The 15,415-nt window shown below is 47.2% G+C and overlaps 1 protein-coding gene across 6 annotated transcripts in view; it reads right to left on the minus strand.

Annotated features, from left to right (window-relative positions):
• Positions 1–15,415, minus strand: part of MYH10 (myosin heavy chain 10) — a 119,649-nt gene that overhangs the window by 61,913 nt on the left and 42,321 nt on the right. For 5 of the 6 annotated variants that reach the window (XM_044249067.1, XM_044249071.1, XM_044249066.1 and 2 more), the window contains exon 6: positions 8,396–8,488. In XM_044249067.1, coding sequence (XP_044105002.1) covers positions 8,396–8,488 — 93 coding nt within the window. Of the gene's footprint in view, positions 1–8,395; positions 8,489–15,243; positions 15,274–15,415 lie in introns of all 6 variants that reach the window. The other variant, XM_044249072.1, reaches the window with a different exon arrangement.

The raw sequence follows: 15,415 nt of genomic DNA on the forward strand, positions 1-15,415 counted from the left end.
GGCTTGAAAAAAACCGGAATAATAGAATTTCCTAGGAAAATGGAAATCTATTCAAGGAAAAAAAAAAAAGAGAGAGAGAAAACTTGAATAGATCATAATCATTAAAAATGAAATATAATTACTTTTTCTAAAATGATGGATTGGTCTGATGAAACAGTTTTGCAAATTCCTAAGAAAAATTTAATGGCGTGACTAAATATAACTATTCTAAAGAAACAGAAAACAGTGATTATTTCACCGTTCATTTCATAAAGTTATCGTAATCCTGAACACCAAAACCAGTAAAGTGATCATAAAAATGAAAAAGCAAATAAAAACAAGTATCTCATGAATTAAATGTCTTGCAAAACCACAAACCTGACAAATGGCGACAAATGGTTTATTTGCTGGCCTCTATGCTTGCTTGTTACAGAACGGTCAAGGGACTGAAGGGCTTTCCTTGGGCCATTGGACAAGCTGATTCAAAGATTTACAGGGAAACGGAAAGGACCTAAGAAAGTCACAGCGGTGTTGAGAAAGAGGAGCAGAGCCTCAAGGACTCACACCACTGGATTTCAAAAAGCTGTAAGTTCATTAGGACAGGTTGGTTGGTATGGGTAGGTCCATAAGGAGATACGGATCAGAGCATCGGAAGGGAGTCCAGAAACAGAGCACACACACACGGTCAATTTGCCTTCAACAAAAGGTCCCAAGATAATTTAACAGAAAAAGGACCAAGCTTTTCCCAAAATGGTGCCTGAAAAATACACAGAATGAAATCAAAAGAACCTAGACCCTTCCTCACACCATATAAAAAGTGAACTCTTCAGAATTTTAGCCCTAGAAGCAGGAGCTAAAACCAGAAAACTTGCAAAGGAAACAGGAGAGAATCTTTATAATCTTAAAGTAGAAAATAAAAAACTTCTTAGAAAGAATGCAAAGAGATGAACATTTAGAGTTCAGCAAATAGAATCTGATAAAGTGGATTTCATGAGAACCTTAAGCTTCTGTTTTCAGAAGACACCGCGAAGAAAACGAACAGGGAAACCACAGACTAGCAGAGAATATCTGCAAAGTACTACCTGGTAAAAGACTTATTCCCAGAACATATTAAAAAAAATACTCTTACAATTCAAGAACAAGACAAGCCAAGAAAAACACTGGGTAAAATATCCAAAGAGATTATTTCATCAAAGACGACAGGTAAACAGTCGTACAGGAAAGGATGCTCAGTGCCAAGAGTTATTAGAGAAATGCAGAATGAAATGAGCATAAAGAGACACTAGTACATACCCTGCCAAAACAGGCAACATTTTGAAGAAAGACCAGCAATGAGACGGAAGAGCTAGAACTCTCCCACGACCCCAGTAAGAAGACAAAATGGCGCAGCCACTTTGGAAAAGTCTGCGGGTTTTGTGTAAGTGAACGGTATGTTACCATATGTGCCAGCGATCTCTTTCCTGGGGAGTCACCCAAGAGAAGCAAAAGCACGTGTCCACATCGAGACTTGCACGCGAATGTCCAAAGCCACTTTATTCGCGATGGCCCTCCAAGGGCAACAACCCAAAATGCCCACCGGGTGGTGAACGGATAAAGAAACTGCGGTACGGTCACACGGTGGAATTTACTGAGTGATATAAAGGGACCAGAGAAACACCCACCAACGTGGATGGGTCCAAAAACCCCACAATGTTGTATGAAAGGAACCAGACATAAAATGCTATGTATTCTGGGATTCCATTTATTGGACGTCCTAAAGAAAACAGACCACAGAGCCAAAACTGATCAGGGGTTCCCAGGGCTGGGGCAGGCGGAGGGACCAGACGACATGAAGGTGAAAGGAAGGTTCCTGGAGTGAAGGAAATAGTCTCCCTGGGCCACGGGGCTGGCTTCACTACGGAACACATTTGTCTAACCCTAACTGTACACTTAAAAGGGTGAATTTTACTGGATGCAAGATTTATCTCAGCCTTATTTTTATAAATAAGGATCTCTTAGGATCCCTTGGATAAACACCAACAAAAAAATATAATTAAACATCATTCCTCCTATTTCCTATGAACAGATTACACACGTGGGCTACACTCTCTGCTGGGTATCCAGTCCTCTCTCCCAGCCTCTTACACGCTACGCCCCTTTATATCCTACATTTATTGCATAAATACGTGCTTTAAGTACATAAACGGAGCCGTCAGTATTGGGATGCCACCACAAATTCTGGACAGTATGGGCTGAGTAATGCTGCGGTAACGCTGACTTTTGGAACTAAACACAAAGGGAGAATTCATTAAAATCAATACCTGATTACATTTTTTTGTTCCAGATGATGATCGTTCATAAAGAACTCACCCAATTTTCCAATTTTGAAAACCACAAACTGAGCCAGGAAAACCAGGACTAGCAACGAGAAGGCACGTGGGGCTCCTGGGTAGGGGGGGAGGTACCCTACCTCATGTGACCCGAAAGCCTCACTTTACATGAATCCTATGACCATGGCCTTGAGAGAGGCTGACCTAATGCCCCCTGCCTCCAATGGAAGCAGACTCGGGAGGTCGTGCTCTTTTGACACCTGAAGGATGCCGCGGTAGGGCACCTCTAGAGGGCCAGCAGGGGCCACGGGGACACAGAGGAAGTCTCAGAGGAGGAGCGTCACTTGAGCTGAGGGAACTGACAGCTTATGAGCCGGCTGCCAGCTGAATGGTGACTAAAGGGAGGTTCTGTGCTCGTTTTCTTTAACCTCTTGGAACCAGAACCACCGTGAGCGGCAGGAGCCCGTGACACATCACAGTGGGATTTGCCCTCTTGGCCACAAGAGAAACCACGCTGTGATTTTCAAGAGACAGATCCTTCTGGCTGGCGGCAACCTGAAGTGGCCCCTGTCGGCCCCTCTGGGGGCAGCTGTTGCCCAAAATGAGAAACCCATTCGGGAAGCAACAGGCTGGCTTTCACCCAAGGCCAGGTGATGGGTGTGCGTCTCCAAACTGCACCAGAAGCTTCTATCATGAGCAAAGCAGGTTGAGGGAAGGGGTCTCGTTCCTTAGAAAATGGATGTGAGGATTGCTGGGGTGACAGGGACAGACTGGAAGTACACGGACACCCCCAGGCTGGTGTGAACAAGGTGCTAAGACTCTAGATAGGCCCAGAGGCCACGGGGTGTGTCGGGAGGGCTGCCTCAGGCTCCAGGTGATATGGCCGCGTGCCTGTTTCCTGCTGGAGGCCACACTCAGTCTCTGACACGGTCACAGTTCTTCAGTTCGGGGGGGTCTTACGGGATGAGCGGGGACTGTGTTCGGCTTTCTTACAAAACTGTTCCGAGGGCCTGCTTGCTAACGAAGGCCGGCGAGGACACAGGAGCGTGACCGAGCTCTCCTGACGCAAAAGTGCACGATACGGGCGACCGCCCAAGTGACTCCACTTGGCGGGAAAATGCAGAATGGCCAAATACAGAGAGGGACTCCCTGGCGGAAGACGGGCCCACCCCTGCCGGTCAGAAACCGGAGCCCCTGCTCTCAGGGTTTCAGGACAAGAGCTAGCTCACTTGACGTAAATCTCCCATCTGGAATGCGTGTGGCTTCCCCAGAAACACAACGGGCCTAACTGGGAACGGCTCTTTCCTGAGGGTAAAGCTCTCCTTGGAGTCCCCTCTAACACGAACCAGATGCCCGCATCTCTGAAAGAAAAGCTTTTTCAGGAAATGATTTGTCTCTACGAGATCAAAGGAATGGCAGCCAATGGATCCGAAAGCCTGCGGAGTTGATGGTTTCAAATACTTTCACCGCAAGCCTGTGTCCTATACAAAATGACTCCACCGGCTCCACTCTACACGCCCGTGCTTCTTCTCGGTGGCACTTTTCCCTCCCAGTCTGATGTGGGATGCCACTCCCCAAACCCTCTGTTCCCCGAGGAACAGAGGGTCTGGCCCACGCAAGACGCCCTGAGCTCAACTGCACAGACCCGGATGAAGGTGGGCTCCACCAGCAAGAGTGGAGGGAACCACGCGGTAACATAAATATGCGCCTACTGTATACTTACACGCTGTAACATAAATATGCGCTTCCTGTATACTTACACACTGTAACATAAATATGCGCCTACTCTATACTTACATTGATGAGTATATACATTGGCATGGTGCCAGGGACTAAGGACCCAAAGAGCAGGGAGATGGGCCTGACTGTGAGAGGCATCACACGCCAGCAGGACAGGGTAGAGCTCACCCACAGACTGTGAGGAAAGGCGAGAGGACGCTGTGCACAGAGAAACTACCTCAGATGGGGTTTTAGACCCACTGGGTATTGAGGAGAGACAGGAGGAGAACCGTGGACAGATCTGAAAGGCATTCTAGAAGCGTGGCTGACAGGATTCGCTCCAGTCTGGACACATGCCACAAGGACAGGCTGAGGACAGGAGGATACCTAGCTATTTTATTCCTCTGGGTTTCTGTGGCTTTATTTCATCTCATGCATGCACAACTGGGTGACCTGCTAGGACCACGTCCTGACAGAAGATGGAAGGAACAGATTTTTGAATAGAAAAGGTCCCACTGGAACGTGTGAAATCTGAGAGCTCCATTAAGACATCCAAATGGAAAGAACGTGAGAACCACAGTGCCTGGCAAAGGACAGGAGCTCAGTAGTTAACTGAGGGGCCTAAGAGCAAAATCTAAATTCTAGAAGATGTGACGGAAAGATGAGTCCACACCAGTTACCCTCGAATGCCTGAGAAGCAAAGTGTTGGCTATACCCACTGGGACTTGCCAAAGGGATGCCCGCAGCCAACTGAGTTCCTGTCCCCTGGCACAACCGATTACCTCACCATTTTTTATGGAACCACTAAAACCAACTACTTGCTGTGGTTTTGTGCAGTTAATGCCTCAGGATGGGTTAGTAGCTAGCTACTGCTATCTCTTTAAAAAAAATCCTATATAGCGAGGCACCTGGGTGGCTCAGTGGGTTAAAGCCTCTGCCTTCGGCTCAGGTCATGATCCCAAGGTCCTGGGATTGAGCCCCACATCAGGCTCTCTGCTCAGCGGGGAGCTTGCTTCCTCCTCTTCCTCTGCCTGCCTCTCTGCCTACTTGTGATCTCTGTCAGATAAATAAATAGAATCTTTAAAAAATCCTGTATAATGATATAAAGTTGACTTGAAGTTGACATAAAGTTGACTTTCTAAGAGCCCACAATGATACCTTTGTTTCTCCCGTTGAACGACTAGCTCTATGAGAACACTACCTCAGTGAAAAATCTTTTCTTAAAGAAGATTGACTTTTAACAGATTAGACTGAGTATAGTTGAGACTGTAATCCAGGAGCACAAGTGCTCCAGCCGAAACTGGGTTTATCGAGGATCTAGATTAGATGGGAGTGCCTCGCCGGAGTCGATCCTGCTAGAAAACTAAGAAATTAAAAAAGAAAGAAAACAAAGAAATTCTTCCTGCCAGTGGGACACAAAATAGGTTCCTACTAGAATTACTTCTATCAACCTTGGGCAGAGGATGTGTAAATAATAAGCTTGAACGAGACTCGTGGATAGTAATTACTTTGCAAATAAATTCCAAAAAGTGATGATCCTGATTTAGACTCCAATTGAACTGAGGTTTCTCAACCTCGACAGAAATGGCATTTTGGGCTACATAATTCTTGGTCACGGGGCCTGTCCTGTCCACTGTTGGATGCTGAGCAACTCCGGCCTCTACCCACTAGATCCCAGAGGCGTACCACTACGGTCACCTGAACCAAACCAAAAATGTCTCCAGACACTATCAAATGTCCCCCAAGGGTCTCCCATTGAGAGCCACAGATTCACAGTAATGCAAATTACAGCTCACAGCCTGCCTCTGTCAATATGGAAATCTCTCTAATGATCTGTGGTAGCCAACTTCCAAGATGGCGCCAATAATCCCCAATGTCCGGTGTTGCCGTCAGAGTGCATTTGTGCAGTCCCCTCCCACCGTGTATCAGGGCTGGTCTTTGTGATCAGTAAAATCCATCAAAGGCTTGGATGTACCAAGGCTTAGATGACTTCCAAGGTCATAAAGAACACCGTGCAGCTTCTGTCTTGCTTTCTTGGACCACCTGCTCTGGGGGAACTCCAGCTGCCACGTCAGGAATGGGCATCCCTCCAGAGAGGAACCAAGGTTCCTTGAGGTGAGGAACCAAGGCTTCCTGCCAAAAGCCACCTGAGTCAGCTCAGAAGAAGATCCTCCCGCCTCACAAGCCTTCTGAGGACTGTAGCCCCAGCCAATACCACCTTAGCAACACCTCCATGAGGGGCCCCGAGTCAAAACCACCATCTCGCAGACACTCTGAGGTGATACAGGTTTCAAGTCACTGGGCTGAGGACAACTTGTTACATGGCAACAGGGAACCAACACGGAATTATTTGTCCATCTGTCCCAAACACGACATCACCAGCAGGTAGATGGATCCCGACCACTCAGTAACAGACTCGCAACATTCTTTACCAAAGGGCTAGCTGCAGTTTATCTTTGCCGGGCAAAGAGAAGACCGTCACAAAATGCTTTCTCCTGAATTTCAAGTGTGGCTCGGGGCAGTGGGGGTGGGAATAGACTGGTAACTTGATTTATGTGGTAAAATAAAACATTTTCCACTCAGAATCCTTATAAATCCTCACAGAGATTCACATGCCAAAGCTGGTAGCTCGCCATATCTTCAATCCCACAACGTGGCCACCAAACACAAGGCTTTCAGAGGCAAGAATTTAGGATTTAAATGTGGCTCAGGCTCAGTGCTGATGATCTAGGAGATAAAAACTCTACCAAAGACGCATGGTGTCCCAGATCTTTTATGAACCCCAAAGTCACAGCCACGCTTCCTGCCGACACAGGTATATTTGTCATCTCACTCAGTATGTAAAAAGCTAAAATCATTACCTAACGAACTTGGGTTAAATGAATCTTCAAAATTTATCTTACTTATGAGATATTCCAAACAAATAGATCCCTATTTTGTACCTAACTTGGGAAAGCCTCTTGTACTTAAAATTATCTCTGAGGGTGTCATGGGCTGAGTCACATCCCGCCCTGAATTCTTATTTGAAGTCCTAAGCTGAGTTCCTGTCTTCAGAACAGGACTATATTTGGAGACATGGTCTTTAGAAAGCTAATTAAGTTAAAACGAGGTCACTAGGGCCCTAGTCCCACATGACTGGTGTCCTTACAAGAAGAGAACAGGACATAGGCGCACGCAGAGGGAGGTCTGTGTGGCCGTCTACAAGCCAAGGAAAGAGACCACAGAGAAAACCAACCCGGCCGCTACTTCAGTCATGGACTTCCAGCCTTCAAGACTGAGAAAATCTAGCTCTACGGTTCAGGGCCCCCACTCTGGGGTGCTCTTTATGGCAGTCCTGGTAGGCTCAGACAGAGGGTTATGTGGCTACCTGTGGGTTCACTGGGTCCTCTGTGAGCCCGTATCTGGTAGCTTCCACTAATCACCCATTCTGTGCCACCAGAGAGTCAACGTGAACGCCATGACTTCACATTCTCAGAGTTAAACCGTATATCCCAATGGTACTAGATTCTCCCCAAACTACCCATCAAAGAGTCATCAGAATAGAAGTCTCTGGACTTCTACAAATACTTCTAATATCAGGAAGGACAAAAAACAAAACAAAACAAAAACAAACCCAGAGAATTAACTCTCAACGATTTAAGTAGAAATAACTGAAATTGAAGACCCTCTCCGATCTCACTGTGGAAACAGTCATTACATCTGGAGGACTATAATTCAGGGTAAAAGATGGACGGCAGGGGGGCCCCGTTTTGCCATATATGGCTCTGGAGGGAGGTCTGCTACCGACGTGTCGACTGTGAGTGGCTGGACGGGGAGTGCAGGGTCTCTGCAGGAAGGCCGATCTGGCCATTGCCTAGGACAGCCTCAGGTACTCTGGGACTGATGGTCCAACAGATGGAGAAAGGGACGCTCTCCAGGAACTAACAGAGCCCAACAGCTAAGAAGAATTTTTACAGAGAAGGCACAGTACTGATCCAATATTCTGAGTCCCTATCCTGAAGAAACAGCGAGTATGAACGGGACAAGTGACTACACTGAACACCAACGCTGTCTGGGACCCACGGACACCCCAGTGCTGTGCACTAAGTCCCCCACACGCCTCTCATTTTGCCGCCACATCAAGCCCGTGACAAGCATTACAGATCAGCCCTGAAGGCAATTATCCGTACATATAATTATATACAGTAAATATATCACTACAATCACTACTGGAAAATTGAAAATCCCATGCGACTCGTCACGTTTCTACCAGGCAGTACTGGTCTAGCCTACGTCTGTTAGCCTCTCCCTAAAATCCAGGGAGAGGCAGTACTCCAGCTGGTTAATCACGTCAGACATCTACCCAGACGTCAGAGAAATGAAAAGGTTTCTGGTGCTTTCAAACTTACGAAGCGAGATGAATTATCATTTTTCACAGTCTTCGCATTTCCAAATGATTCCAGAATTGGATTTGCTTGCAAAAGTTGCCGTTCAAGTTCCCCCTAAAAGACATTACACATATACACATACACACACACACACACACACACAGACACACAAAGCAGATGTATGTTAATCTCATGTCTACACTCCAATCCTCAGCAGAAAATACGAAACAAAAACTTGTCTTATTCTCCTCTGTTTCCATTGTGGGTGCCACCTGTAACCTTCTTGGCTTTGTTCTTGGTCCCATGAGCTCTGCTAAAGGAAAACAATTAGCGTGTATAAAGCGATCAGAAGGAGAAAGAAAGGTCACATGGAGCACAGGAGAGAACTCTGAGGGCAGGGCACATAATCTACGTGGAGAATTTTTGAAAATAAAACAAATGGGTTTTCATGAAATGAAATCTAGCAGGACACTGCGATGAAGACAGTAATACTTACACTTCTGTTCCTTTCTACTCTGCCTTGTTCCAGGGAGGCAAGGCAGCCAGTTCTAATAATAACCACTAGGGGCGCCTGGGGGTTCAGTCCTTAAGCGTCTGCCTTCAACTGGGGTCCTGATCCTGGGATCCTGGGATCAAGCCATGCATCAGGCTCCCTGCTCCATGGGAAGCCTGCTTCTCCCTCCCCCACTCCCCATGCTTGTGTTCCCTCTCTCACTGTCTCTCTGTCAAATAAGTAAATAAATAAATAATCTTCAAAAGGCTAACTATAGAGTCTGTGATAGGCTCTGTGCTTGGCTCTGTGTCTTTACGCGCAAATCTGGCTCTACGACAGATTTTTACAAACAAAAGATGTTAAGAATATTAACAGGTGCGTTGATCATGACCCGTGACAGGAAACTGTATAAGAAAGCCTGATGCTAGTTCTGGCCACGAAAAGCAGGAGAAAGTGATGCTGTGTTCCCGGGATGTCATGTTAGAACTGCACCGCAGGGCTTAGAGAAATCTGTGTTTTACAAACACGGCTATTACCCCGGGTGTTTCCAGATACCACGGTATTCTAGACCTCAAGAAAGGATTACAACGCACTACCAAATGTGATTTTCTGAGCAAAACAGGGTCACAAGGACCCTCCCGTGGGAGTCTTAGATGGACGGCCAGATGCTAAGTGGAGCACTGTATTGGCAGATCCAGAAAGAAGAACAAATGTTTGCCATGCACACAGGCTGGGGTGGGGGAGGACTTCTTCACACAGTGGAAAGGGTGGGGACGTGCTCGGGAGGCACGGGACACAGGGAGGAACACTCCCCACCCTCCAGTGGTTAGCTGAGCTGTCCAGATCTCAACACGGCTCAAGTCCCATCTACGACTGTGCCAGAAACTTCCTTTCTCAGCATTAGACAATATGCCCCCCGCACAGGGAGTCTTCCGGTCATGGACGTCAAAACACCAGGTTATTTCTGATGTAGATCCTTCTAAACATTAGAGGCTCCCCAGATTTTTTTTTTTAAGATTGTATTTATTTATTTGACAGAAAGCACAAGCAGGCAGAGCAGCGGGCAGAGGCAGAGGGAGAAGCAGACTCCCCACTGAGCAGGAAGCCTGACACAGGACTCGATCGCAGGACCCTGGGATCATGACGGGAGCCGAAGGCAGACGCTTAACCGAATGAGCCACCCAGATGCCCCTCTCCCCAGATTTCTTAAAACAGGATATCCTGGTAACCAATTTTAACAACTAAGAGCCATCATTAAAGAACAGTAGTTATGGGGCGCCTGGGGGGCTCAGTGGGCTAAAGCCTCTGCCTTCGGCTTGGGTCGTGATCCCGGGGTCCTAGGATCGAGCCCCGCATCGGGTTCTCTGCTCTGTGGAGAGCCTGCTTCCTCCTGTCTCTCTGCCTACTTGTCATCTCTATCTATCAAATAAATAAATAAAAAAAAAAAAAAAAAAAAAAAAAAGAACAGGAGTTACAGGCATCTGAGTTTAGCTCAGGTCATGATCCCGGGGTCCTGGGATCAAGCCCCGCATTGGGCTCCCTGCTCAGTGGGGAGCCTGCTTGAGTTTCTCCCCCTCTGCCCCTTGCCCCCACCCTCTCTCTCCAATAAATAAAATCTTTAAAAAAAAAAAACAAAACTTAGCTATCATTCTGTAATCCAATAGAGGGCCTTTCTCCTGGAGGTCAGCACTTGTCTTCATCAGTGTGGCCATGACCAACACCTTGTGAACCCCTTGGTGTCCTATCTGCAAACACTGGGCTCTAGAATCCTCCTTACCTCACTCAGTCTGTGGGATCAGAAAGCGTAACTTGCATTTTCATAAATGGGGCATTATCTTTACACTAAACATCCACTGTTAGATCAAAGATCTAGAATAGAGGGCGCCTGGGTGGCTCAGTGGGTTATAGCCTCTGCCTTCGGCTCAGGTCATGATCCCAGGGTCCTGGGTTCGAGCCCCGTATTAGGCTCTCTGCTCCACCCCGCCCCCCGCCTGCCTCTCTGCCTACTTGTGATCTCTGTCAAATAAATAAATAAAAATCTTAAAAAAAAAAAAAAAAAAAGATTGAGACCAGAGTTCTTAAAATCACACACTATCTTCCTGTCCCGTCATAACAAAAATGCTTGACTATTTTACTTTTCGAATGTTTTCCTAACTTGGAGGGAAAATGTGTCCTGCATACCCTGTTTTAATACTCCCTAGACGTGGATGCAAGGACTCTCTTCTTTGTGTCAGTGTATGTGGGCGTGCTTATGTGTGCAAACTCAGATTCTGTTCTTTCTCCTGCTGGCTCATAACAGCTGGTTGTATCCCCAGGACCTGTGTGGGTCCATGTGAGGTCAGAAGGATCCCCATGAGTGTTTGCTGAAGGAATGCACAATCAGAGGTCCCCAAACTGCTAGAAGTGAATGTTAAGGGAGGGGCTGTGGGTGAGCCCAAGGCAGTAGTAGGAATCCTTGCTCTCCCCATAGGACCTGCAGACTGGGGCATGCCTAGGCCTCTGCTGTTGGGGCCACGAGGTTGACAGGGTTGTGGTACTAACTTTTCTCCTAAAGGACCGGTGACATCATCGAGACCAAGTAGAGATCTCAGTAACTCAAGAACGAATCACAAAAAGCTTGACACAAAAGCTAACATCAGAAAACACCCCAAAAGGGTCTTACATTGAGAAATTATCATGAAATTTGACCATTTTGGTGTCGTACAATTTCACATTTTGACTGAACAGCGCTAACATCACTCAACCAAATTATGAAGTCATTTATAAACCCTCAGGGGACAATGACTAAGCGTTAATCTTTCCGCTAGAATCAGATGGGAGATGTCCCCTGTTTCTAGTCTATAGGACAATAAGAAAAGTCTTTTGGGAATGTGGGGGTGGGGGAAATTAGCATTAGCTATTGAAATTATTTTCGAAGTTTGAAGAATGTAGAATTATATGATGCTTTAAAGGATTACCAATCACAATGAAAACCATACCCTTGTGGATATGGTAATACATATGTCCTTGCTGTGTAATACACGTAAAAGGACTCTGACATTAGTAAACCTCCAGTTCAGCCAGCAATGGGATGTGGGCTGGGATCGTGCTGGGCTTTGCGGGCCAGGCTGGTGGAGCTGCAGGTGTACCCACTCCCCACAAGAGGGCTGAAAACCGGTGGGAGCCCCTCACCAACGGTCCCAAGAACCAGACTTAATCTCCATGGGCAGACTGTCATTTCCATACGTGCTACTTGCCATCTGTCACCAGCCTGTCTTAGTTCAAGGTCGTTTAGGCCAGTAGCTAGGAAGTCACCCCGAAGCTGCCATCCGGATGTGGGTTGAGTCGAAAGTGGGCTGGGGAAATGGGCTGGCCTGAAGACAGTCATCCTTCAGGGACGGTCAAGTTCTAGAAATCAGCTGTTTTCAGATCTGCTCTGAACTTGGCCTGGGTTCAGTGGCCTGGGACTCTGTCAGACTGTGAGGGCCTGTGACAGCAATCTATAGGGAGGGAGCGTGACCCCCAGACCACATCCAGCTGCCTGGGGGACAAAGCCAAGCCAGCCTTAACCCCGTTAGAAGTATGCCTTGCATTTATTTATAGGTCAATGTTTGTCACTGCTTAATACTGCGACCTTCCTTTTGAAAATTGGTTTAGATTTGTTTGCATTTCCATCATGAGGATTAAGTGTTAAAGGCAAGCACGAAGGCCTGTGGGGACAGCTCAACAGAATGAAGGCCAACATGGCGACAAGATGGGGAAACTGACACCCTTGTAAATGGCTGGGGGGGGCAGGGGGTGGGGTGCAAAACAGCACCATCACTTGAAGATCAGCAGGGCGGGCCCTCAAAACATGAAACAGAACACCACCACGATCCAGCAATGTCCCAGGCGCACACCCCGGACAGCGGGAAACACAGGTCCACATGAACACTTGTACACAAATGTTCACTGAGGCATTACTCAAAGTGGTCCCCAAATGGGACCCACTGGAATGCCCATCAGCCGGTGGACAGGGAAATGGAACGTGGACTTATGCATGGTACGACACAGATGAACCGTGCAGACATCACACTGAAGGGAAGAACAGCCCAGAACGCCATGTTCTCTAGCGTTCTCTTCGTATAAAATACACACAGCGGGCAAATTCATAGGGACAGAAAGTAGTTGAATGGTTTCCAGGGGCTGGAAGGATGTGGAAGGGGATGCCTACTGGGTTTCTTTTTGGGGTGATGAGAAGGTCTTCAAGTGTACTGCAGGGAAAACTGCGTAACTCAATGTACTAAAAATGGCGATGTGGGACTGTAGGAATGCATGAATTTGATGGCATTCATTAATTAAATTAATTAATTAAGTGGCATGAATTAAACCTCAATAGAGCGGTTTAAAAAAAAACAAAAAAGAATGAGCCAAGAGACAGATAAATAAAGGAGCCTCGAAATATCTTCCCCTTTGTCCTGACGCTTCATGCTACTTTCTGGGGACAAAACACCAGAAACACATCCAAATGGTTCCTGGGACCCTGAGCGAGCTTTGCCCGTCGAGCTCACTGTAAATACACAACCCAGGGATGTCAAACCAAAGGAGACCCTCGCCAGGTAAAGGCCTGCAACACAGAGACTACTCTGCGGAGGTGACTCTCAGAAAGGGGTTCGGGGTCCCTGGGGAGGGGAGGGAGGGAGGGCAGAGATGGATCCTCCCGACACGACCCCCTCCAGGGTCGCTGCCGCTCAGGAGTAGCTCCAGTTCCTTGAGCTGGGGAAGCAAAGCTGAGAACCGGCACTCTTCTCAGGTTTCTAGAAACAGAAGCACGGCTGGCGCTGGGCTAGACAAGTGGGAAAACACACACGGGGAAAAACAGCATGGAAGCTTCTAGGCTGGGAGTTCATGCAGAAGGACATGCGCAGCAGAGAAGGTGCGGGAAAACCTGCTCCCCGGGGACTCCTGCGACCCAAAGGGAAACTCCCGGGTCGGCATGCGACTCACACACAACGGGGATCCACGCTGTAGTTTAAAATGACATCGAAACAAAATGTTAACAATAAACGATGCGCGAAATTCCACATCATGGATTTGGAAAACCCAAGTGTGCCCGTTAATCACTTCGCACCGTTTCACGAGCGACCAAAGGTCTACACGTTCAAAGGTCATGTTAGCTTGTGCCTCAAGGGCACCAAGAAAAGCTCATTTCGGGGCTAGAGGTTCCTTCTATAACTGGCAAAGAGCCTTTCAGGGCTCTCTAGGATAACGATGACTTCATTACCCCTTCCAATTTGGGTGAGTGTCTGCTCTTGCTGAAAGGACAAAAGGACATCACAGGCCTTCACAGGCAGGGGACAGCTTTGCTGTCTGACAACTTCAGAATTTTAAGAAAGATACGTGAAAATCCAGGTATCTAGGACTATTCCTGTAGATACCTATGATCATTTCTTTATATTAATAAATCATTTCTATAACATTATCTTTCCTTGCTTCCTATTTGCTCGAAACCATTCCAGTGCCGGGGAAATGTTAAGTCCAAGACAGACGTCCCTTTCCGTCTGGGGCTTCTGGCTTGGGGGCCGCCCTTCCCTCCCAGTTAGCAAGAACTCTCCAGTTAGCAGGAACACTCCGGTGGGCCATCTGTCCGTTGTTATGCTCTGGGGGACCAGCAGGGGGCGAGTTCTCTAATCGGGAAGAACGACACTCCTCCTCTACCTGCCCCAATACAGAAAATGCTAAGGAGGGCGCCTGGTGGGTGCTCAGTCCTATAGCGTCCAACCTTCTGCTTAGGTCATGATCCCCGGGGTCCTGGGATTGGGCCCTGCATTGGGCTCCCTGCTCAGTGGGGAGCCTGTTTCTCCCTCTCCCCTTGCTTGTGTTTCTTCTCTTGCTGTCTGTCAAATAAATAAAATCTTTTAAAAAAAGAAAGAAAAGAAAATTCTACCTTCATCTATTAAATCATTAAAGCTTTTAAGGCTAAAACACATAGGAGCCATAAAACATTAACTAATTAGAAACACGTTAACCCCAAAGTCACAAGTCTTCAAATTGCAGCCCCAGACTTGAAATTTAATGTTGGCACAATGCCGGCCTTCCGTGTATTTAAGGAGAATCGAAATCATTCTGCCTGGTCTCTGACACTCGAAACCCTGAGGGTTCAGGCTTCATAAACATGTGATTCAATGTCATGATAAAGGGGTAAATAAACATCAAAACTCATCTAGAAAACAAATTTGAAGCGAGGGGGCATGCTGCTTGCCAAAGAACACGTCCCTAAGCGACAAATCTGCAAAAGGAGGTGTTCACAGGGGACGTCACTCGGGACTAACCGTATCTGCTTCTAACAGAGACTCAACCTAGAGACAGAAATCAGTGCGAGCATTCAAGACTCAGAAGTGTGAAGAAAAGCACTTGCCTGATGTTTCACTGGCTTAGGCGACTCCTGCTGTTTGTTACAAACAGATAAATGCAAACGTTAGCGAGTCTGGGCCATTCAGAGCAGGAAGCCACATCCACAGAATCAGGTCAACGTGCAGCTCAGAACCATGAGAGCAGGTGTGGCTGCATCACTGACCCCTCCTGCAGAT

This window comes from Neovison vison, chromosome 5, assembly GCF_020171115.1.
Source record: "Neovison vison isolate M4711 chromosome 5, ASM_NN_V1, whole genome shotgun sequence".
Classification (NCBI taxonomy): Eukaryota; Metazoa; Chordata; class Mammalia; order Carnivora; family Mustelidae; genus Neogale; species Neogale vison.